The sequence below is a fragment of the Clupea harengus genome, chromosome 23 (genome assembly GCF_900700415.2).
Source record: "Clupea harengus chromosome 23, Ch_v2.0.2, whole genome shotgun sequence".
Taxonomy (NCBI): domain Eukaryota; kingdom Metazoa; phylum Chordata; class Actinopteri; order Clupeiformes; family Clupeidae; genus Clupea; species Clupea harengus.
This window is the reverse complement of record NC_045174.1, coordinates 11,089,775-11,115,057: the sequence shown is the minus strand read 5'-3', so window position 1 is coordinate 11,115,057 and position 25,283 is coordinate 11,089,775. Positions and strand designations below refer to the sequence as shown.

General features: G+C 42.7%; 2 protein-coding genes across 4 annotated transcripts; both read left to right on the top strand.

Moving 5' to 3' along the window:
* Positions 1–1,764: 1,764 nt before the first annotated feature.
* Positions 1,765–16,286, top strand: mgrn1a (mahogunin, ring finger 1a). Of its 3 annotated transcripts, XM_012838956.3 has the most exons (17): positions 1,766–2,173; positions 3,009–3,127; positions 3,783–3,871; positions 4,147–4,293; positions 4,744–4,861; positions 5,229–5,307; positions 5,433–5,476; positions 6,505–6,552; positions 7,091–7,159; positions 7,452–7,611; positions 8,726–8,841; positions 9,789–10,015; positions 11,349–11,463; positions 11,814–11,859; positions 12,832–12,942; positions 13,845–13,884; positions 14,409–16,286. In XM_012838956.3, the coding sequence occupies exons 1-16, from the start codon at positions 2,086–2,088 to the stop codon at positions 13,877–13,879; spliced, it is 1,611 nt and encodes a 536-aa protein (XP_012694410.1). In that variant the 5' UTR covers positions 1,766–2,085; the 3' UTR covers positions 13,880–13,884; positions 14,409–16,286. The 3 variants fall into 3 exon arrangements, with proteins under 3 accessions (XP_031416728.1, XP_012694409.1, XP_012694410.1); XM_031560868.2 differs by lacking the exon at positions 13,845–13,884 and having other exon boundaries at positions 1,765–2,173; positions 9,792–10,015; XM_012838955.3 differs by lacking the exon at positions 13,845–13,884 and having other exon boundaries at positions 1,765–2,173.
* A 1,964-nt stretch (positions 16,287–18,250) lies between these two features.
* foxj1b (forkhead box J1b) lies at positions 18,251–23,643 on the top strand. Its single transcript, XM_012838910.2, has 2 exons — positions 18,251–19,524; positions 21,295–23,643. Exons 1-2 carry the CDS (start codon positions 18,961–18,963, stop codon positions 22,132–22,134), a joined length of 1,404 nt encoding a protein of 467 aa, XP_012694364.1. The 5' UTR covers positions 18,251–18,960; the 3' UTR covers positions 22,135–23,643.
* Positions 23,644–25,283: the final 1,640 nt, after the last annotated feature.

Sequence of the window (25,283 nt, the reverse complement as noted above, 5' to 3'; positions counted from 1 at the left end):
CACAAGTCTGCCCTGCAGCTGCCCACATCAAATGTGACATGGGGAAGACATTTCATGAAAGCACATAGATAGATAGATAGATAGATAGATAGATAGATAGATAGATCGATTACTTTATTGATCCCCAAAGGGAAATTGCAGTGTTGCAGTAGGAATTCACATAAATCACAAAACACACGTAACCTACACAAAAACACACATAACTTACATAAAAACAAACACTAAGGTAGAGGAAAACAGTATTGACAAGTTTGTGTATATATATACAAACTACTACACTACTAAAGTTACTGAGTTATAGCTGTAACTGCAAATTAAAAGTAGGGTGTGCATTGTGCATGGCCACTCAGAGGATATGCCTCCTCTCCCGATACAGAGGGGAGTCAATATATATATTGCTATTGTGGTGGGCAGGAATGACTGAAAACACTAAGTACAAACCTACAACTACAGACTACTAAACAAATTCTCCCAGGATAAAAATGGTGTTCAGCTTAGTCCTGGTCCTCTTAACATCCTCGCCCGTCTCCTTAATCTTGGCCACATCTAAGAGGAGGTGATTGTTCCTACACCACGTCACAAAGTGGTCCATCAGTTCCCTGAATACAGTCTCCGGTCCACTATTGTATTCTTAGGTGTTTCTTAGGTGACAACTGCAGAGTAATCTGAAAATGTCTATAGATGACAGGATTCCAAATTATATTGGAAGTCTGAGGTGTACAGGGTGAAGAGGAAAGGTGAGAGTACAGCCCCCTGCTGTGCTCATGTGCTGCTTACCACCTGCTCAGACACTCATCCCTTCAGTTGCACAAACTGTAGTTTGTCTGTCAAGTACTCAATAATCCAGAAGGTTGTGGAGGCTTTTGGAGTTTCCCTTGCAGCAGAAAAGGCTGGATTGTGTTACAGGCGCATGAGAAATCAAAGAACTTGGTCTTGTTCAGCGCTGCCGGCTTTGTCGAGGTGAGACTGGGCTCGCTGAAGCAGGTAGATGATAGCATCCTCAACTCCAACCTCAGGGCAGTAGGCAAACTGCTGTTGGTCCAGAGAGGTGGTCACCTGATGTCTGAGGCTTTCCTCCTCCCACATTAGTTTGGATAACATATTTCTCAGTCTTTTTTTATATGCAGTAGGCATGTGTTCAAAGGCAATTGTTAAAATATAAATGTTGACATTTCATTTTGACATTTTAAAGTGTAATATTTTATGGGATCACATTTGAATGTTAACAAGGAACAATTGGGTAATATAAAAGTTGTCATTATGATCAGTTGCCATTAGGGATTCATGAATTTCATGTTGTTTGTGTGTTTTCACACTTGAGTTCCTCCCTGGGCTACACATCAAAGAAGGCTGTACAAAGGCTGTTTTTGGGTTAAAAAAATTGTTAGAAGGTGTCAATCTTTTTGTTCACCACATGCCGTTAAACTTAAAGAGTTATCTTGTAATGAGTGGACACAGGCCTATGTTGACAGTCTTGCCACAATACCAATTCAATTTTACTATTAGGCCTACTGTTACAATTTTCCACTTTTGCTGCCTAGACCTTGTCAGCATAATGATTGATACGAGACTTGTGGCCCGAATAATGCCTTGGTCCTAAGTGCACTCTGTCTTGACCGAATAGTTCATCATATCTGTGAAAGTGTCTTATTTAGCATGTTCTTTATAGCGATTAACAACTTCAGTTGGTACTCGGTGTTGGTGTTTTGGGAAGTTGGGATGGGTTGGTAGCCTACGCATCCCGCAGTGCACCTCTCATGTTCTCCCAAGTAGCGAATCTCGCGCGAGTTCCTGTTTCCTGAACAAGGAATAACAACACTCAACTCAGTTGTTTCGTCGTTTATCTTTGGTAGATTATCTATCAACGATTCATTGGTTTAAAGAGCAGTCATAGTCCTAGTTTTGTTTTTAAGTATTTACTTTTCTTATAATTTGAGGAAAGGCATATATTTGGTCTCCCAACGGGAGTCTTTCCAGACATTAAAACAACCGAGGATGGGAGGCTGAATTTCACAACACAAAATTGGATTGGCACACATTACTTTAAAATATATCAATAAAACGAGGGTGTACATTTGTTATAAAATGGGTTCAATACTCAGTCGTAGAATTGCTGGTGTTGAAGACATTGATATCCAGGCTAATTCGGCTTATCGATATCCACCGAAATCAGGTAAGTACATTCAGTAGTTTTCTATAATGAACAACGTTTTGTGTCGATTTTGTTGCAATAGGAGAACATCGGGTCTCTTCTAGACAATGAGGGGTTTCCCCACAGCTCTTTTACAGTATTCCAAATGTAATTGTGGCACACTTCCCCCAAACCTTTCTGTAGCACATAATGTTTGGTTGGACAAGATAAACTTATATCTGTAAACGAACAAGTTTTCAAAACTTTGGTTAAACATTGACTCTACCCCTGGCCTGTGGTATGGATTGTTGTTCTCCTTTCCTTAAGGAACAGATGACAACTGTGAAACAACTTCTGCAACCAACTATTAAACATTCCAGTCGGTATTATACGCAGCCCCTAAAGTTCCGATGAGTGAAATGTTTTTCAATCTTGTGAGCACAAGTTACTATAATCATCTTGCATGCACAAGTTATAGTTATTTTGTGCGCACAAGATAAAACATGTCACTTTACGGAATTGAAGGGTCTCCGTATAAATGAATGAGCCGTTAATTTGTATTCCCTTGCGAATACAAATCAATGAGTAACATCTAGCCCACAGTCATCCTTACTTTGTATTGATTGATTTGCTTAGTAATTCTTGTTGACGTTCTTTCTAATAATGATTACCTGTGCTCCCATCTAAGTCATGCCCGTCATACTCATCTCAGGCATGGTCAAAATTACATGAATGACAGTAATCGATGCCAGAAACATGGATTCAGCCTTATGTAGGAAGGTTTCTCTTAGATTAAGTCATAAGAGATGGTTTGGGAAACACACGTAGAAAAGTAAACAATTACTCTGAGCATCACTCACATATAATTCTTTTTCAGGCAATTACTTCACCAGCCATTTCTTTATGGGAGGGGAGAAGTTTGATACACCACAGCCAGAAGGATACCTGTTTGGTGAAAACATGGATTTAAATTTCCTAGGCAACAGACCTGTGCAGGTAAAGCATGTCAATACACTCTGTAGACTGTGATGAGATCAGAATGTGTTTCTATTTATTGTTTCTTAGGTGATACTCACCCCTCAAGATGATGAGATTTAATAATCCAGTAATCCATCATCTATTATAGATATCTAATCCAGCCTCCCCAAAAGTAATTTTTGTATCTGACAGATATTCACTGGAGCAAACACGCAAACAGCAATTGTATTAGGTTCAGTGGGGAACACCATGGGGAAATACCACGTCCCACATTGAATAAAAATGTGTGCTGACAGTGACATTTTTTTCAAATAGTCCCTGTAGAGATGAAACATTTAATCTTCTGACCCACACAATTGTAACACTGCCTGGTACTCTTTGTGACAAACATGAGACAAACTACTGTTTTCCCTACGTGCTTTCTGAATTGATTTTTGAGTATTGCCTGGATCCAGTCCTTCTGTGGGCTTCTCTATGGATTGATTAGTTCACAACTATCCCCCACTGGCAGGTTCTTCTGAACAATAAAGAGTATCGATTTCCCACTTTAGTTTGTGGGTAAAACAAATTGAGGATGATGTCAGAAAGAGAATTGGAAGTGACAGTATATTGTGTAATGTGTATGTATAAAGCTCAAGCCTGCTGTCTTAATCTGTGAATCTGAACGTTTCAGTTCCCCTACGTTACCCCAGCGCCACATGAACCGGTGAAGACTCTGAGGAGTTTGGTGAACATCAGGAAAGACTCTCTCCGACTGGTCAGGTACAACAATTGAGCCCAGTGTATGGAATTCCAAATCCACTGATTGGAAATTACCTTGATTTCATTTGTAAGTAGTGCTGCCACAACTGAAATGAATGTCTGAGTGAAAGTTACACAAATTGGCATGTAGCTCATTGGAAAGCCTTTGACTCAGACTTGGTAGCAGTTGCATCAGACAGTGTAGGGTTGAAAGAAATCTCTGGCTTTGTTTAGAGAGAAAGCCTCCCCATATTTTACCTATTTATTAATATATATTGGTTGGTTGTGTTTTACAGGTACAAAGAGGATGCTGATAGCCCAGCAGATGAGACTGGGAGCCCAAGAGTGCTCTATGGTGTGGAGTTCAGCTTTGATGCAGATGCTCGAGTTGCCATCACAATATACTGCCAAGCCTTTGAGGAGTTTGCCAATGGAATGGCCATGTAAGGTTTTATGATAGTTACAACACCTACATATTCGCATACAGTACATTTTACGACAGTGGGCCTAATGATGCTTTTGTTGTTTAAAGATACTGACATTAGGGGGAGTATGGATCTTACTTTGTCTTTAAATTCTCTTCGATTGAACATATGAATGTTAGACTGTCCCAAGGGGTTTCTGCTGGGGTGGTTCACATTTCATGGGTGACGTGATGCCACAGAAACACAACACACAGGCAGCTCGAAAACTGAACCCCTGGCAACCAGGAGCTCATGGGAGTTGGAGTGTCGATAGCAATGAGACTTCATCTCTTCTAGTGGGATTATTATTTACACAACGCCACTGTTTACAGTGGATGATGACAGCTCCTGGCCACTGTAATAGCACTGTCTATGCACTAGTGGCTGACCTCTGCTCCTGCAATAACAATGACCATTCGCTCTATGTAGATACAGCCCCAAAAGTCCCTGGCTTGCATCAGAAACTGTCCACTACAAGAGAGGGATAAACCAGCACTACTCCCTGCCCTCCTTCAAGATTGATTTCACCAAGTGGAAGCCAGAGGAGGTGAGCAGTTTCCCAGTGTTATGACACACCTACAGTATTGAGTGGGTGGATATGGCTCTGTTTGATAGTCATGACCACTAGACTGGGGGGTGGGGGTGCCTCATCACAGGGTGAAGGGAAATATTATTATATTATGTTATGGATAATATGCCATAGGGTTAGTTTATAACAGGGTGAGAAAGTATGTTGACTAAATACTTTCTTTGAGTTCTTTGTTTACATTCAATAATGGGGAAACAACAACCTTTTTAAAACGTAGTGGGTTTTCAACTGATAACAAAAACCAAATAGACGATCATTGAAAAGCTATGTTGAAACCGTGTTTGTCTTGTAATTTGACATAAACAAATACCTGTGTTTGTCCTAGCTGAACTTTGACCTAGACCGAGGGGTCTTTCCGATGGTGATCCAGGCCGTGGTGGATGAAGGGGAGGGCAGGGCTCCTGGTAAGGTTCCCCCCCCAAATAACATTATCATTACTGCACCAGGCAGCCCTCATGATCTGTCATTATTCTGAGCAGAGTTTGTCCCGGTAATGCCTTTCTTTCTCTCTCTCTTGTGTGACTCACAGACTTATCCGGACATGCACATGTGCTCCTGGCAGCCTTTGAAAGGGTATGTTGGTCTGGTGCATGTTCATACAGTGCCTGTTAAAGCTGATGGTCTTGAGACAGCGGACACGGAATAGCAAAGGGGATCCAACAGCCCCCATAAATGTGTTTTTTCAGCAGTGAATATCTGTAATATAACATGTTAATCTCTGTCTTATTGATGTAGAACGAACGTTAAGGAAAGCCATAAATACTGGAGTTGTCATTAACATTAATTGATCATATGTTGCTTGCTGGAATATCCTATATAGCATGCTGCACACCGAAGAACTCATGCCAGTGGCTGAGCGCGGAAGCATATTTGTTTCTGGGTTACATCTTTCATCACATTAAGAATTGGTTCTTCAAATGTCTTATCTAAGTATTTTCCCACCACAGTATTTTCCCACAACATTTGGGCATGCTTATTTATGGCTATCTTTGTTGCCTTATTTGGATTTGTGGCTCTCAAAAAAAGCAATGTTCTCTTTCAGTGGTGTAGTGGTAGGAGGGATTTGATGCAGGCAGCCATTACATCCACTGATCAAGTCTGGATCTCATTTCCTCTTTCGGGGAACAGAGAATTGTTTGTAATGCTTTGGCAGTGAGCTACATTTTCTTAACAACAGAACTCAACCCTGATGCTGAAAAACTCTTGTTAGTGTTAAGAGTAAAAAAAAAAGCCTTCAGTTGATAGGCAAATGTACTCATTGACAGAGATGTAAAGATAAGATACAAGCAGATAGGTGACTTCCTTAAAAGCATGGAGTGGCCTTTATCTTACAGTCACCATTTCTGGTGTTGCATGTAGAGATTGGAAACGTGATAGTCTGTGAATAGAAAACTAGTAAAAAGTAAAGAAGTAAAAGTAAATGCCATGTTTTTACACGTCAGCTCAGTACTATTCTTACCGCAGAACGCATGCCTGGGGGATGTTTTCCAAAGTGTAATTATGGTAGCCTAACTGTCAACAGAAGCAGGAAATTGACACTTTCTATTAATAGAGTGTAAGTGCTATAAAAAAGCTAAAATTTCTCTTGGTCTCTTGGGCAGCACGTCGACGGCAGTTTCTCTGTGAAACCCCTGAAACAGAAGCAAATTGTAAGTTTGCTAGTGTTTCTTGTGTGTGTGTGTGTGTGTGTGTGTGTGTGTGTGTGTGTGTGTGTGTGTGTGTGTGTGTGTGTGTGTGTGTGTGTGTGTGTGTGTGTGTGTGTGTGTGTGTGTGTGTGTGTGTACTCTGTGATCATGTGTAATTTGAAGTCTCTGTGTGAATGGGGACACTCTCTCATCAGTTATGCAAGTTCTCCATGAATAACAGGTTTGGTAGATGTTTTAATGATTTTGTGCAACACTGACTGGAAGCTCGGTCCTAACACTCAATACAAAACTGCAAAAATGTTCCATGAAGTCTGTTCACATTGCCCTATGGCTGTGTGTGGTGAACCTCTGTTAAACATCAACCCTAGTTGTGGTGTCTGCTTCCTCACCCACTGACAAGATACGTCTGAATGGCAGAACACATGAGATTGTGTAATATAAGGGACCATAAACAGTGTTTGTGGTTAGTAAGCCCTCTGATGTGAGATCTCTGTTGTGATCTCTGTCGTGACCTCTGACCTTTGGTGATGTCGCCACACAGGTGGACCGGGTCAGCTACCTGCTGCAGGAGATCTATGGCATTGAGAATAAGAACAAGCAGGACAAGAAGGTCAGCTCTCTTTCATACTGCACATGTGCTCTGGTTATGCACAAAACCCTCAACAGAAATAGGATTTTTTTTGTTTTCTGTAGGAGAAACTTGGAGGAAATTCCCCATGGTTTCCCCCTATACGGATACAATAAAATAAGCAAGACTATTCAAAGACCCATCGTTACTGCCACCAGACAGTCAAATAACATTTTGCTTCTGTAATTGTGTGTGTGTGTGTGTGTGTGTGTGTGTATGTATGGTGTGTGTGTGTGTGTGTGTGTGTGTGTGTGTTTGTGTGTGTGTGTTAAAGACCCCAGATGATGAGAACAGTGACAACAGCAGCGAGTGTGTGGTGTGCCTGTCGGACCTGCGGGACACAATCATCCTGCCCTGCCGACACCTGTGTCTGTGCAATGCCTGCGCCGACACGCTGCGCTACCAGGCCAATAACTGCCCTATCTGCCGCCTGCGTGAGTCACTGACCTCGTTTGTCTTTCCATGGCTTTATTACCTCTTCATTTTGGCATTGTTTTGATTGTTCCCATGGCTGCCAGCAGTCACTGTGGAAATGAGTTTGGGGAAATGGTGACCCCTTCTGTCTAAGATGGCATCAAGCGTGGAAACATTCAAACTAGCTTATGGAATCTATATACTGTTAATGTGTCAGCATGTGGTTGAGTGTAGATTTACAAAATAAACATAGTCTTACAGCTGTACATTATTTTGATTACTTCGTACCGCCCTTATCGAAGATATATTACTTCTAAAAGGCGCAGCATACACTGTTCCAGGATCAGTTAGTTAGTATACAAAAGGCCCTAATTGTTGAAACATTTATAATGCAACAAAGTTTTCTCTTCGTTTAGTTTTGTGAATGATCATCAGACCTTTGGTCTGTCAAACGTACAAATCAGAACATCCAAGACACTTTTAATTTCCTCAAAGGGTGTGGTAATTTGATATGTCTGATGAAGTGTCAAAGTTAACATTTAAACTCACCACCCAACCTATCCTTAGTCATAGTAGCTGTGTAGTAGCTGTACCGTGAAGGAGTTTGGAGCAAGCAGCTTTATCACCACCCCTATGGTATGGTAACAGCTTGTAACCGTTGGGAATTAACATTATTTGGACTTTTTTTATTAAACTGTTGTGTCATAGTTTAAATTGCCTCATATAAGTGGGGATTTACCTGAACGGACTTCCCAGTGGGAATAAAAGATGATGTACTCAGATCTCAGTGTATTTAACCTCCTTCCTTAACACTGAGAGCAGCTGTGTCAATATTCATGCGTCAATAATCTCCTTTGTCTCCAAAATGAGCGAGGAAGCATTTCTGCTCCAGCTCCTTCAAGGGAGATTGTGGCAGCTCAGTGTGTGTGTGTGGACGCGTGTGTGTGTGTGCATGCGTGTGTGTGTGTGTGTGTGTGTGTGTGTGTGTGTGTGTGTGTGTGTGTGTGTGTGTGTGTGTGTGTGTGCATCCAGGTTTTCCCCAGATGACCTTTCTCTTCCTCCACCCTGCCTTTCTCTCATCCCTCTCTTCTCCCTCTCTCCTCCCCTCGCTCCATCTGTCCGTCTGGTCCTCAGCGTTCAGGGCTCTGCTGCAGATCCGTGCGGTGAGGAAGAAGCCTGCAGGCTCTGTGTCTCCAGTGTCCTTCAGCCCAGTGCTCCCGCAGAGCACCGATCACAACAACGAACACTCGGTAACATTCTCTTCACCGCTTCCCTCTTTCTCTCACCCTCCCTTTCTTCTTCTGTCTCTTCCTCTCTTTCTCTCTCAACATCCCTTAAATACGCACATACAGTTAAAGAAACAAACACACACACATACACACTTTCAGATTTCTTTTCCTAACTTAGTCTCTTCCAATTTCTCTGTACCACACACAATTGAATTAAATACAGAGAGATGCCAATCCAGTATTAATATTGTCTCTGTCTGGTTACACACCTTGAATTTTAAGATGGTTCCTATCTCATGAGGAGATAAGTTCATCACGGTTGCAGCAGCACACACTGTTTTGTGCAGGAGGACAGTGTCCCTGTCCCCTCCTGTCTCCTCTTGTCCCCTCAGCACGCTCTCACAGACTTGCACAGACTTCTGCAGCGCTGCATAGGAGAGGTAACGTTCCTCTTTGATGAGGTTGTGCATCCGCACGACTCCCGACTCTCAAAAGGCACTCAACCATTAAACCACAGACTTCCAGACATCATTGTAGCTCCGCACCAACATCAAGAGGTGTCTGTTTCAGCGTGTCAGTGTGCTGTTGACAGAAAGCCCTTCCATAGCCTTGTTCTATAGCACATGTTGGAGTTAAACATAATGGAGGAAATTTGCATTATGGTTTTTTTATCCGTTCACAGTGCTCACAACTTTCCAAGCTGATGCAGTTGAGAAAAGGACTACACGATTGTTCACACCCATCGTTTTTAATTTTTTATTTTCAGGCTAACCAAACCACCACCTTTCTTGAAAAAAAATTGTTTCATAGGGGTAGAGCTTATCCAAATCACAGACCAAACAAGCACATCACTGAAATCACCGATTAAAATGAAAGTCTGACCTTCACCTGTCATTGATGCATCAGGAGTATGGTAGATATCTGAATGAACATCACAACTAATGTTTATCTCTCTCTGCCTCACTCAGCAGAGCTCCGATAACATCCCGCCGGGCTACGAGGCCATCTCCCTGCTGGAGGCGCTCAACGGCATCTCCTCCGTGCCCTCCTCCATCTCATCAGCCCCTCTGTACGGGGAGATCCAGTATCCCGGAGACGGCGGCGACCCCCTGTCTGTGAGCCGACCCCAGAGCATCGGCGATTTGACGGGAGACACGGCCATGCTGAAGAGCAAAGGCAGCAAGTCACCTGACAGGTAACCACACTTCCACGACATGTTACTCACATGCAGTGTAGGCATACACACTGAAACAACCAAGTGTTTTACACTACTAAATATTGACAGAAGTGTTTATACATACTGAAATATTCCAATAGGAAAACAAACGTGCATAAAATATCTACATGGAACTAGGCAGGGTTTCCCAAAGCCTTCTTAGCGCTATGTCATTCGTAATTCATTCCTTAAGCTGTACCTTAAGGTTTCGAGGTGTTTCCCATAACGTTGAGATACTTTCATAACATTGGTCTGGACCTCTCTTAGCTATACCTTAACACAGTTGTCAAGTAAAACAAAGTTTAGAGCCCAAAAATATTGTGTTAGTGTCTTGACGTATATACTGATTGTGATGTAAGACCAAGATATGTGTTGCATTACATTTCGTGCACAATAAATTAAAAGAAAATACACCAGTATAAATGAATTAGCCATTTCCTAATTGTGGATGCTAATCCATTGCGAATACAAATAATATCTAGCCTACAGTCTTTCTAATAATGATCACAATATGTAATAAACCACGTAAATCAAATCAACGAGGAGAAAGTTCTTGTAACTTATTTAGGGATGCCCTCTATGTGTTTGTTATTATGCAATACAGTCCTAATGTAGTGATGCAGAGGGTTTTGCCAAAGTAAGGTGGCTTACTATATGAGCAGACAGTTGATTGTGTCTAAAGTAAACAAATTCTGAATGAATGGTTAATGTTAGTTAAGAAATTTTGTGGCAATGGTATGGCAAAAAGGACCCATTTTAGGACCCGTATGGTGATGGATGATATGTGATAAGTTCTAGTTCTGTGAAACTGTGCCTGTAGTTGTGAACTTTAACTCTGCATACTAATGTGTCAACAGAGTGAGATATCTGGGTTTCCTAGCAACCACTCCTGTGTAGGCTATTGTATGTTTCCATTTTTGACAGACATATTCATGTTGTCAAGTGCCACGTGAAGAGGTGAAGTTGTCATGGTCGCATGGCTATCAGAGAACCCTCCTTGAAAATGTTCTGTTGTGTGCTCTTAATGGAAGTGGAACCACAGTAGCCAGAACTTCCTGTGTTCCTCTTCTGGGAAACCCAGAGCCTGTTTTGTATCTCAAACGGTTCTCTCTGGCTATGGGATCCTTTCACAGGAACAGAAGCTCTCCTCTCCTCTCCTCTCTCTCTTAGTTCTCCTGATGAGTTTTGTGAGTGTGCCTTTCCATGCTGCTCTGCAGGCTGGCTAGGCAGGCAGGTAGGCAGTTAGGTAGGCAGGTAGGCAGGCAGGCAGGTAGGTAGGCAGGCTGGCTCACCTCTGACTGTGTTCCCTCAGCTCCACGCGCTCCCCTTCCTCGCCCATCCAGGAGGAGGAGGACGAGGAGAGGCTTTCGGAGATGTCAGATGCGCGGCCCCACCCTCTGCTGCCCTGTTCTCCCGCCCCCACTGAGGTTAACACGCACGCACGCACGCACGCACACACACACACACACACACATATAGCCCATAATACCTAGGAATGGAGGTTTTGTGAATGAATAGTTCGCCCACCTATTTTAAACCCTAATGAATATTTCTTGTGATCCTAATGACACACTGAGCTGTTCAGCAGTGCAAGGGGCTCAGTCCGCTCTTGTTAACAGGGAAGGATCAAACCTAGAAATCAGTTGCTCCGGAATGTGTGAGGTTTCATTCCTGTCAGTGACCCCAGAAGATATGACACCAGCTCAGTATTTCCATCATTTGGACTCCATTCCTCACCGGTCACACTCACATCGCTGTCCTCTGTTCTGTTGCCTAGGTCACAGTTACCGAGGGGAGCCCAGAAGCGATCACCCCTAACTCAGGTGAGGCCCCAGACACAGTTCATTTCAGCAAGGGTACAGAACAGGGTTTAGGTTGCATTGGGTGTATATATCCACCACAGTAATGTTATTGCTGCTGATGATCCAGTTGGTGATCTCGAATGATTCACAGGCAAAGAATGAATTATCTTTAAAGATGGAGATGCTCCCCGTGTATTTGTGTTTCTCGTTTGAGCGATGAAGGTTAAATGCTGTATTAGGTCTTAATGGATTGCAGCAGAGCTTGGGATATGAAATTAATGTCTTAATGAGCCTGAAAATGGAATGAATCTGCAATGCAAATAATAATAAATAATCATCCTAATTTAAAATCACACATATTTTACTTTTACTTACGAGGGAAATATATGCAGTAACTCAAATATTGTAATATTTATTTTGCAAATGCGTTAAAGTTGAGTATATTAAGTCACAGATTATCCAAGCATATTTATTAATTTCACGGTTTCAGCAAAATTAGCATTCATTGCAATGGCTCATTAAATGCCTAAACGAAGTTATGCTCTTTATTGCTCCCATAACGTTAAGATCTTCTCAAAATGAACTCTAAACATAGTAAGACAGTTTAGTGTCAAGAAGGTTAATTAGCTGCAATTACACTTTCAATGTAATATTAGTGTTGTACACTCTTATTAGTGTCCATCCAGCCTATACATGCTAGGTGACAGCATAGCTATTTCTAGGACCCTCTGAGTAAAACATACTGTGAGGTGTTAGTGTATCTGGCTAGAATGACTTTTCTTATCTCTGTTGAAGTAGAGAGACCTAACAAACACAGGTTGGTCCTGTGTTGCAGTGAACTGATCGCTACAGTAATATGGTGCCAACAGCAGATAACTTGGTCATCCGTTGATTCCTCTATCTCAGTCACCAAGTGATGATTTTCTCTTTCTCTCTTTCTTTCTCTCTCTCTCTCCCTCTCTCTCTCTCTCTCTCTATGTGTCTCTCTCTCAGACGGCTGTTCTCTGGTCCACTCGGTCAGTGACGTTCTGCAGGGGTGTCACAGCGAGCGCAGTAGCCTGACCCGCACTGAGAGCACCCCCTCCACGGAGCTTGCCCTGCCTGGTGAGACCCCCAGCCTGGGATATCCATCCACACCATCCATTCATCCATTTCCAAATAGCTTCGTTGTTGTTTGTTTACCCTCTAGAATTGCATGGGGACACTTGTGTTTTTCTTACACTAAAGGCCACATATGTCTCATTTATGAACTCACAACATAATGCAACAGTTTAGTTTGAAAGAACAAATCTTGAAAATCTTGTTTGGAAGAATGGCAAAGAGATTTGCAGAAGTCTTTCCAGTGCAGTTGGTGAAGCCATCTAACCTAGCATAGCGCTACTCCATATGTAAACGCATACATGATCAGTCAGCTTCTTATCAACTTGGCATTTCACAGGAAAACACAAAACAATTGAAAAAAAAATTGTATTCAGCTCACCCTGGAGTTGCTGTGGCTGCGGCCATTATGGGCACATACAACAAACTCTCACAGACTAGCTAAACTAGCTCAGTTTGTAGTTGGATAACAGTGCTGATGACACAAAGGGGAATGCTAGGCTAACCAGAAACAGTCAACTCTAGCATTTAGCATTTAGGTTGTCAGTAGACGGTGCAAGGGGTATCACTTTAATGCTCTCCCTCTGTGCTCATGTCAAGACAGGCTACCATGTGCCATGCATGTGTTGTAGGCATGATCTCTATTTTTGCGTGTGTATTGCTTGTCTTTGTGCCTCACTGACCCCATGCCTACTAACAAGTTTGAAACTTCTTGTTGTGAGCTACTACAGTTCTACCTCTGTGTGAAGAATCAGTCCAAACGCCTCAGCGACTAAATATCATTGTTGACAGTGGTTTTTAGTGGCTAAAGTGCTTGACTGATGGATTGATTGATTGGTTTGGTCTGCTCTGTCTGCTAACCCTCTCTGTGTTCTCTGCCTGACCTCGGCTCCTCTGAACTCACTCAGATCCTGAGTCCAGCTCCCCTGCTGTTGAGGAGTGACTCTGGTAGGTCCAGGTTTTTCCTCTCCTCCCTCACCTTTCCTCCTGCTGGAGCTTGGGAGAATGGCACCTTCATGACCCCTCTAATCATCTTTACCCGCTGCCCTTTGAATCATAAGTAAAAAACAAACAAACATGTGAATGTGGAAAGTGTGAATCTTTGTGGGATATTAAATTTGCCTCTGTTGATTTCTGGAGGTGTCTGGTGGTGGTTCTGTCCTGTAAGTTTACTCAGCATCCTTGTAGGAGAAATTCCCGCCGTTTATAGTTCACTCCATGTTCATTTGGAAATCCAGATTAACTGTTGAAATACACCATTACACTTAGTAGCATCAGCAACTGAATAATTCAGCAGAAATGCGTTTAATTCTCCTAATGTGGTACCCTAGCACCCTCATCTGTCTAAACTTGGTTCTGCTGTCTGCACTCTTCCTGTAAGCATTCAGCTCACATCCATCTCTCTCTGACCCCTCCTGTCCCCCCTTGCATCTCCTCGCACCTCCTTGCTCCTCCTCGCACCTCCTCTGCAGGCTCGTCTGACTCCATGGAGAGCTTGAAGAGCCGCAGCACCAGCAGCTCCAGCCAGCCCCTGCTCTGCGTCCCCAGCTCCCTGCGCCTGGAGGACGAACGCCTCACCCCCTAGAAAAGGACCCTCTCTCTGTCTCGTCTCACCCCCACCCCCAGAAACACCGGGCCAACTGTCCCTCTCCTGAAGCGACCCTCCACTCGTGTGGCAGTGGTCACCAATGGCATCTTGAAGGCCTTAGGTCCTGATGTATGTTTGTGCACTTTCAGTTCCACACTTTGAAAAACATTTCAGAGATATTGTCAAATTGACACTAAAAAAATGACACAAGAGAATCTCTTTGACCCATCATAGGAGATTAGTCTTGTCGTTGGCCCTTTCACGCATAACAAATGCTTCAGTAAATGATGGCCTTTGTGTGCATTGAAAATGGTAGCAATGAATATCTAGGTTATGCTTCATTGCCTGTCTTCTGATACGTACCAGAACATTAGTCTTGTAGTGTTACGTAATCACAGATTCGCAGTATCCCCAATTTTCAAAACTCTGAGCTTTTTAAAAAACTATAAACCTGCTGTGAGCAGCATTAGCATCCTTTTCATCATTTCAGACTTGGGCACTCTAGTAGTTCACCCTCTACTTCTGATGCACATGGGAGAACTGGCAGGCAAAGATGCCTTCCTTTGTATGCTTCCTGATTGGCTAATACAATGTTGAAATGTTGATTGCTGATTACAGCCACATAGACTTATGTGAAGGCAGTTGGCATAAATATATAAATATATTTTTCAAAACATCATAGCTTAAAGCAGCTTTACAATATCAGAATTAAGACAATCTATCTGTATGACAGCCAGTACCCCAAACATCTAACTGCACCTGGCCACTGTCCAATCACCCACGCTGTGGCCTTTAAAACAGTCCTGAAGTTGGTCTTTCACTTCTACATTTGGGGGGCTACACTTAATCATGACTACATTTCTGTGAATCATACAATACAACAGAACTAGACAGGAATATATGTGTGTGACCGTGTGATGTATACTTCTCCATCCTGACTCCAAATCAAAACATGGCCTCGTCCACCAGACAAGCAGAATATTCTCTTAAGAGCATCTTCGGTATTCAGTCCAGCACTTAGACTTGTCATGCCTTCTAAATGTTGATTTGTGATTGTCAGCGGTAGTTTCTAGAAGGTGTAGACCTTTAAACCTAAACTTGTGTATTCACCCTCTCCTCTCCTGTGTGTTCTCGTGTGAGTAGATCAGCATTGTGGCATTATCCCTTTAACGTTCCGATGCAGTGACACTCCTCTGTATACCTGTGCCTTATAGTGCAGTGGCTTTTTTCTGTTACTGTTATCAAGAGACCTGTTGTTTGTGTGGGAACATCAATGTTTTGTTTTGTTTTTTAAGTTTTGAAGTGCACCTGAATTCATTCCATTGAATTGATGATAATTAATTTTGCGAAGTGATATTTGAGAATGTGATTTTATTTCTGGTTTGCGTTATGTTTACTTTTACTTTACTTAATTTTCATCCTCAGAGTTTCCTGCAGTCTCTGTAATGTTATATATCCTGTACTCAGCCTGACAACTCTCTGTATACGTTTCTGTATCGTCATTATTGGTACAAAAGTGATCCAAGTCTACTCTTACCATTGTCTTATCAAAGCTTTTACCAATGTCACTTTGAAGAGAAATGCTCTGAAGAGAGATTTATTTTAGCAGCTTATCTTTATTACACTAAGACCAGAGAACTATGACTGAAAGGAAACACCAACCGGTGCAATACATTTCTAGAAAAAAACTATAGGTTTCTTTGTGGAATCGGTTTGTAAAATATCCCCAAAAATACAGTTGCCAGTAAAACATTTAATACCAGACTTTTGTTGAATTAATTATAAATGGTTGTTTCATCTTCATTTACCTTACAATAATAGACAAACACAATCTGCTTAAAATAGTAATAAACTACAGACGTCAGCTTTTGGAAAGACTATCTTAACCCTTTGTTTTCAATAACTCGGAGGCCCTTCTTTTAGCAGCAGTAATCGCACAGTCAGCATTTCCTGTCGCTGCTGATCAGAGGTGTGTGATGTTTAAGATGGAGGTTGTAGGTGGAGGAGTTCCATTACAGATACCGTGTTGTCCAGACAGACAGGACAATCACATGTTTGGAAGAAGACCAATATACAGTAACACCAAAAAGCCATTCCAATTATGAAACATGTCCTCTACAAAACAGGGCATTGCTGCCACAGGATCTGTATAAGTTGTATTCTTCAGGCAGGTTTTCTGTAAGTGGAGTTGAATTAGGTTAGAGGAGAAGACAATAATCGGAAATGTGCAAGTAAATTAACCACAGAATGGCTTCAACGTAAAACATCAGTGTAACTCAAAGAATCATAGATGTACGAATCCTAAGATTCAACTGGACTTTTGGTCTTTTATTGTGTTTTTAAGGAGGACTGGACTAAAATTGTCAAACAGATGTGGCAGTGTCAACAGTTATCAACAACTGTAAGAAATGAGGTTACTGCTGTAATAGGAGTCTGAGCCAGTTACTAAATCCAAGGGTTTATATACTTTCCCCGCGATGGACTGCAGATGCTTCTACAGTTTATCCAGTTGAGTCGCAGTAGGATGTTTGTTTTTTGTAGTGTTTTAGATTAGGGTAACAGTCCGTTATGATTTGTGATTGGCCTAATAAATGCACACAAAAAAGGTCCAAAAACGTCATTTTTCAGCTGTTGATAGACCTTAGATTGTTTTTTAAAAGTAATAACATGAAATGCTCTCTTACCTCACTGAATAGCAGCTACAGATCAGGACAGGATATTTTGTGTACCGGATTACGGATGGATAATAAAGATATTTTATTGAACGATCATTTGAATCATTATCCAGGCTTACAGCCACAAGGTGGCAGTACTCGCACCGCAAAGGAGTACCTGATAGGGTCCCCCCCCCCCTTTAAACTTGAGAAGTTGGTTTTACTGTCTTACTCCATTTATACACAGCCGTCTATAGTTATGTATGGTGAAACTACTCTTCTACAGTTAAAGTCATATTTTAACGGACGCACATGTGTAATGTTTTTACTGTCCTTGAAATGTCAATAAAGTCTTAAAACGCAAAAATAAATTACATTTTGCATTTCATTCTCAGTCATATTAGGTTGGTGAGGGAAATAAGTCCTTTAATATAGTCACGCCAAGACAACAACTTGACATTTTAACCATAGCGGTTAGGTCGATGTCTTCATTAGTATCATAGACTTAAAACGTGCCACAGGTCAAAAGGCGTTCTGTAGCGGGACGTGTGGCGCGGGTTCCCCGCGGGAGAGCGCCTTTTCTCGCTGCCGAGCGCGCCATAGGCTCTGTATTGATGTTCAGTTGAGCGCTTTTGTTTTGGGCTGTTTGGCAAGGACAAAAAATGCATTGTCTCCATTGTGTGTACAACTATACGTTAAGAGATTAGTGTGACCATGGGTTGATTATGCCTTGAGAAAGTATGGAATTTATTGAATCGTATTAGACATTCATGTTTATTAATATTAACTACACGCGCAAGGCTCTTTGTAGAATGTGCCACCTTTGATCCAAAGTTACTTGTCACATCGCTGCTGCTCTGAATTAAAACTCGGACGACTTTCACTCGATACAAGAAAAAAATATACCTGAAGCATGATGGTTTATAACTAGAAAATATACTGTAAGTGAGCAGCATTTCTACTAATCAAAGCATTTAACGTTTAATGCTGCCTGATTATATTGCACATTCTTTAACGATGGGCAATCTATTTTCCACCCATGACAATCCTATCAAAATAAGCTGCCCTGAATTCTTCTTCAAAAGGCCTAACTCCCGGAAAAAAAATGTTAAGTTCTTCGGTTTCTCGCTCATGAACACTTTCATATTGCTATAGGTTGTAGACACTCCCAATGTAGCCTTGTGCGGAGGATAGGCCTACGTAGAACCTGGTTACCAGAGAGCCAATCAGATGGCTGCAAAATGTTTAAAGGACCATTATGTACAAGCCAAGGGCATCGTAAGTCTACGCTACAAGGCATTCGTCGTCAGTCCTGTTAGGTAACTCAAGGATGTAGTTCAGATTTTCAGCACTTTTTTCCTTTAAAGCGGGGACTGGAATAGATTCGGGACCGAAGTGGTTTGGACTATATTGTTCTCCTCTCTTGATGCGCGCAGCTGTGAGGTATCCTTCATCCACTTGTTGCTTGAGCCCCGTATCCAACAACTGTTCATCTAAGGTTTACCCAACTCTTCCGTCAATTTGGGTAGGCTGAAAGTATTCAAAAAAGAATTGTCCTTTATGGAAATTATATAGGTTTTTCGTTTAAAAAAAATTCAATCAATTCAACAAAAACAACTGTTAAAGTTTTATAAATAACGGATAAAATAGCCTGGATATTGAATGTCTTTGTCGCTGGGGAGATTCGTCTGAGATTACTTTTTATCATTGTAGTCATTCAAGTAGGCTATTCGTATTTTTTTAGATTAGAGTGAGTGAAGAATCGAAGCTGTTTTCTGCAAGATGCCCGTGTTGATGAGTCCGGATATTGCCACGAAGTTTAAAGAAAAATGGATGCTGCTCCATCCAGAGGACAGAGACAACATCAACGGTGCGGTGACACTGGACGATAGCCTGACTAGTTTGCACTGGCTTCAAAATTTTTCTATCCTGAGCGCAAACCCAGAGAAAGGTCCCAGCTCCGGCTGTCACCCGGCTCACATCTACTACAACAAACACCTACCTCTGTGGGGCACGGACTCTCCCTCCAGTCCTCCCGCCGGAGACACCGCGGCTACAGGGATGCCGCAAACTCCCGGAACCTCTTGCAGCCACTCAGCCACCACAAACAGTTACTCCCCTCCACAAGTAGGACCTTATTCCCATAACCACATAACGGCTCACATGAACCCGCCGGAGGAGATCGACTACAAGACGAACCGTCATGTAAAACCTCCGTACTCCTACGCAACACTCATCTGCATGTCGATGCAAGCCAGCAAGAAGATCAAAATTACCCTCTCTGAAATCTACAGTTGGATCACGGAGAATTTCTGTTATTACCGACACGCAGAACCCAGTTGGCAGGTAAGGACACCATAGATGATAATTTATTAGTGTTACGATGGTTTAATAAGCAAGGATGAAATGTTTATGTTTATTTGTAGCCAATGGAAACATCCCTATAAACCAGTAACGTAACGTCAGTAGGACAATGATAATATTTCTTGAAATTGTAATAAATATTTAGGCTATTTAGGTTTTTAGGCTACACCTGTTGTGTACCAGTGCAACAGGTGAAGTGCCAATGTTCCAGTGGGAGTTCTCAGAGAGACCAGAGGGTTTTTTGTTTGCTGTTGTTTTAGTTTTTGTACACATACTACCGTGATGCACTTAAATTAGTTAATTATTACATTAAATTAGAGAGGAAAAATGAATGACTGTAAACCCCTTACAAAATGTACATGGCAAACGTTTTATCTTCACTGCTTTCATGATTTTGGCTTGACAGCTTAAATGAAAAGTCAGAGGGTAGTTAAGATGATTTTATCGGTATGGTACAGGCCTGCAAATGAGAATGTGTGTGTTCCCTGTACGTGTATCTCAGTGTGTGTGTGTGTGTGTGTGTGTGTGTGTGTGTGTGTGTGTGTTTGTCAGAGAGTGAGTGAGTGGGAGAGAAAGAAGTCTGCCTGTCAAGAGGGAAGCTCCATTAGTGCGAGTCTCTTCTGGGAGGGCCGTCGGCAGTCAGGCACAGCTGATCGTGTTTGAAATGCACAGGGCTGCATTACTCAAAAGCCTCATTAACAGCATTTGCTCTCTGCATACACACAACACAACACTGCCCCCTCCCCCTTTCCCCTCTACCCCCCTCCCTCCTGCAGTGCATCTTTACTCCTCAGTGTCAGAACGCTCTCTCTCCTCTCACACACACACACACACACACACACACACACACACACACACACACACACACACAGCTCTGATGAAAGAGGACACCACTGCTATACGCCACAATGATGTCTCACTGAAACCTGTTACCATTCGAGATGTGACCTTTCAGCGTCGTCCTCTCGGCAGGCTTCAGCTTCATGCTCATTGTGATGTTAAACCCCATTTCAACCAACGGGGTGAAAATACACCTGTGATATTCCCTTAACCGAGTCACACAAAAAGGATCATTTAAGAGCACTCTGGTGCCTTGGATGAATCAATTGGGATTATATAAAAGGGAGGGAAAAAAGCTTCACGTTAAGATGTATCCTTCTATTGCACCTGTTTACACTCATCCCTGTCCCTGCATGGCTGAGCGGGAGCTATTCTGTGTCCCTGGCAGTGTCTTATCATTTATTTAAACAGGCCCTACTAGAGCGCTGCCTCGCTGGGGGAGGATTCAAGCGTAATTTGTTTGTCAGGCAGAACACACGGGAGGCAGGCCAGGGAGAGATAGGACGCCATCGAAAACAATGGGAACACTCACAGGGTTTCTCCTCCGTGGATCAGTGCTCTGGGTCTGTGTCTTAGCTTAGGAGAGAGGTGCTGCAGGGCTTATTTTTTCAAGCCCAGATGCCTTCATTCGGGAACTGTTGCTCAAAATGTTTTGCAAATTATGGTCATGATGGCTGAAGTGCTGGTCAAATGAAAGACTGGATGAAATTAATTAAATGAAGGACAAGCTCCAAGCCTGCCAACCTGGCCAGAAATTGCGATTGAACAGATTGTAGCTGAATAGGTAGCTTAATGACTGGGTTTTCATGTAGAAAATAGAATTGAAAAGCCTTTATTGTTATTGTATTTGCATACAATGACATTTTTAGTCTAAAAAAAATTTCTTTTTTATTCAATGTTTCCCCTTTCTAGAATTCCATTCGCCACAACTTGTCCTTGAACAAGTGTTTCATGAAGGTCCCGCGGCAGAAGGACGAGCCGGGGAAAGGAGGCTTCTGGCAGATCGACCCCCAGTATGCCGACATGTTCGTCAACGGCGTCTTCAAGCGGCGGCGAATGCCCGCCACAAACTTCAACCCCCAGAGGAAGCTCCAGTCTTCCTTAGCACCCTCCTCCTGTTGTCAGGCTGGCCAGACCAACCCGCACCTTGGCATGGCTTTCTACCAGGGGACTGGCATGGGCCACAAACGCAAACAGGTGCTGCCCAAGCGCGGCGGAAAGCTGGCACGGGTGCCCAAGTCACCGCTGCTGGCCTCCGAAGCCAAGGGCGCAGATGTGCTCCGTGGGGACTTCGACCTGGCCTCGGTGTTCGATGATGTCCTCAGCGGCAATGGAAGCACGTTTGAGGACCTGGACATCAACACGGCACTGAGCTCGCTGGCCTGTGAGATGGAGCTGTCGCCCCAGGGGCAGCACACGGTGGCCCGGGGGAAGTGGTACGGCAGCGAGGACGAGCAGGCATGCGCCTACCTGGAGGCCAGCAGCATGATAGGAGACTTCCAGCATCAGCATCAACAGCAGCAGCAACTACAGCAGCAGCAGCAGCAGCTGCAGCATCAGCAGCATCTACAGTCCCATCCACTCTACTACGAGGGCATGACTCTGTTCTCAGATCAGCAACAGATGCACCCGTGGGAGGAGATCAAGGAGGAGCCTCAGCCTGTCTCACTGTGCCTGGATCAGGGCTTTGGTTTCTCCGAGGGCTTCTTGTCAGAGATGCAGCTGTGGGAGAGAGCGGAGTCATATATGTAGCCCTGCATTCCCTAAATAGGTCATGTGACAGGAAGTCAGTTGTCCGAATCATATCTCACCTCATCAGACATGCATTGTCTTTGCTGGTCTGAAGACCTACAGACTTTTGTTTTGCTACATTAGCATAATTATTCTTCATAAATATATGTAATGAAAAAAATTGTCATTTTGATTCTGTTTTTTTTTTACTTTTTCCATTTTTTTTTACTCAATCTATGCTGTATGTTTTGTGCTCTTTTTTTATGCTCGTTCAATAGGTTAAATGAGCTGTAGATCAATGTAGGTGAAGGACGATTATTACAGAAAATTACTTAGAAATGAGGCAAATTTCTTTATCCATTAATCAATTTTAATATATATATTCACTTGAGTTCATTATGAATCGTGGGGTCTGTCACGCTTTTGAAATCATACAACAGAACAAAAGGGAAGGAGGAGGCTGCCATAGACAAGCCATAAGGGAGCCATGCACAAGCACTTTGTCACAGAATTGGGGTGTGACTGCAGTATGAAGAGAAAACCTCCTATTTATTTTTTGACTCAAAAAACAAATTGATCGAGGCATGATGAAAGGAAGTGGTCTTTTTAAAAAAAATTCTATATCTCAATTTTGGATGATCTATAAAAGTCAATGACGAAGACTGTTATAAAATATAAATGGAATGGAACATTTAAAGACAGTGGTTCAGATTGTGATGTTATTGTACTTGAATGAAATGATCAACATTATAACTGAAGGTCTATGTTGAGAACACTTTTCATTGTCATATAATTTCCAATTCCATGCAATGTTATTGATTGCGGACATACTGCAGTGCCTTTGCATAATCACATTTGGTGCCAGTCAATGTTTTTGATATCAGTCATGTATAGGAGACACTCTTGACATCTCTGCAGTAAGTGATTGATTTTAAGTGCAGTTTTCTTCCTGTTCTACTTGCTTTGGTAAACAGTCAGTATGCAAATTATGAAAGATATTCTTCAAATCTGTCTTCTTGCTTCTAACCAGCCAAACATGCAACATTTGGAGGGTCATGGTGTTGAGGTTATAATGCCTATGTTTGTTAGAAAATGGTGGTTTGGTCTGAACATTTTTATATTGATATGCTGAAGAATGGCATGAAATGATTTAGTGTATGGGGAAATTTTGCAAAAAAAAATGTAATGATGCTTCAGTTACAGTGTAATTATCTGTGCAATAAATCCTTTGTGAACACATCATCACTGTGCTTACCTGTTCACCAACACGAACAGGGCTTCAGGCTCAGATCAATTCTGTAATAACAGATATTTTGCAAGTAAATACTAGAGATCAACATATGCTTGCAGTACTTATTAAACTGCATTTACACAATTAAATATATTAACTTTTAACCTCATCCTTAAGACTTTGCTGACATGGCTTAGGCTTCATAGCTGCCTGCGCTATCTCATCATGTCATTGAAAAAGTTTTCTGAAGTTGTTTGATTGTCACTCAATGCAATGAATAAAGTGGGTTAAGACACACATCCTCCTGACTTGTTTTGATTTATTTGCCTTCAACAAACTGCAATGCACTAAAGATAAGGCAGATACATTCAATGTAAATAGGGGCAGAACATATATTTACCTTAGATTGACAAACCTCCTGAGGGCACAAAGTGTGTTTACACTCATCTGTCCCTAAGTGTCACCATGATGAGGAACACAGAGATTACCATCTCCATTTCATCCTACACTATATACCTTTACACATGTGCACCTGTTTATCATTCGGAGGCAAACACTGATTCATCTTCCCTGGTCTAGAGGCCGGTTGCTTATTGACAGAATGGGGTGGAGGTATGCATCAGGCTGGTCTGGACTTGCCTGATGTCGTCAGCTGTGCGTTATTGGATGTGTTATTAAGGGTGCACGTGGTGATGTTTGGCTTCTCTCGCCTCCCCCCCTCCTCCTCTCCTCTTGGCCCTGGACGCTGAGCCGGGGCCCGAAGTGCCGGAGAGAAGTGGTGTGAACACGTCTCACGCGTAGGCTTGCTTTGATGCCATCGGCTGCCCTCGGCAGGGCGGACTTTTACAGACAGTCTCTGGTACAGGAATGTGTGCTGATCGCTCTCAAGAATGCGGCAGCACTCGGCACCAGATTCGCTATTTGATTCAAGGGCATTAACACAGCTTCTCTTTTTCCTCATCCTCCTAGAGTGAGCTCGCAGCCACTCCAGCAGAGCTGCCTAAACCTTTTACACGACACTGTGTTTATGAACAGCTAAGTTCATGAGTGAAATCTCTTTTTAATTGAAAAGGTGGAAAAAAGGAGATTATTCCAAATCAAAGGTTTCTGCCCTGTTTCTGACTTGGGGGGGTGGGAGGGTGTGTATGTGTGTGTGTGTGTGTGTGTGTGTGTGTGTGTGTGTATGAAGACTCAGCAGCAGCCGTGAAATAACTCACATTCCACAAGCATCAGGGACAAGGGAGGGGGAGTGATGAAGCCAGACTCAACACCAGGGAGCCTCCAAGGCAACAAACGCACTCAACAAACCCCATAATGGAAGACAATCAAGAAAGAAATTAGTCCAGGACTGGTTATAGATAGCAATTGGTCATGTACAGCATGACACCACCAGCCTGTTTTGACCCAAGAGAGCATCCGGCTTTCCAGTTCCAGTACTACCACAGACAGCGGTGTTTGAGTTAGTGTTTATAGGAGGGGTGGCATCCGACAGAGGCAGGGAGGCAGAGAAGATCAGACGCGTTCCTGTAGCACATGTGAGGGATGAGAGGGTCCACTGAGATGGAGGTGTGGGAGTGGAGGACAGGAGAGAGAGGGGGTGATGAAGGGCTCTTCAGGGAGACGGCTGGTGTGGAGGTGGCACAGCGAGGCATCCTTGGCTGTGGAGATAGCATTATCTCCCAGGAGTCAGAAGCACAGTGCTGAGTGTGTGTGTGTGTGTGTGTGTGTGTGTGTGTGTGTGTGTGTGTGTGTGTGTGTATGTGTGTGTGTGTGTGTGTGTGTGTATGTGTGTGTGTGTGTGTGTGTGTGTGTCTGAGGGAGAGAAAAATGGTACCTTTTGTAGTGTCTACTTATGTTATGTGAGTTAAAATGGCCATGTTTGCAGGTGTGTTAGTGAATGTGTTTTGTGTGTGTGTGTGTGTGTGTGTGTGTGTTTGAG

Bases quoted from the DNA above. Each gene is read 5' to 3' on its own strand.
- foxj1b (XM_012838910.2), top strand. From the start codon at position 18,961: ATGCCCGTGTTGATGAGTCCGGATATTGCCACGAAGTTTAAAGAAAAA. The intron at 19,525-21,294 runs GTAAGGACACCA...TCCCCTTTCTAG, and splicing joins ACGCAGAACCCAGTTGGCAG to AATTCCATTCGCCACAACTT.
- mgrn1a (XM_012838955.3), top strand. From the start codon at position 2,086: ATGGGTTCAATACTCAGTCGTAGAATTGCTGGTGTTGAAGACATTGAT. The intron at 5,477-6,504 runs GTATGTTGGTCT...TCTCTTGGGCAG, and splicing joins TCCTGGCAGCCTTTGAAAGG to CACGTCGACGGCAGTTTCTC. The intron at 11,860-12,831 runs GTGAGGCCCCAG...TCTCTCTCTCAG, and splicing joins AGCGATCACCCCTAACTCAG to ACGGCTGTTCTCTGGTCCAC.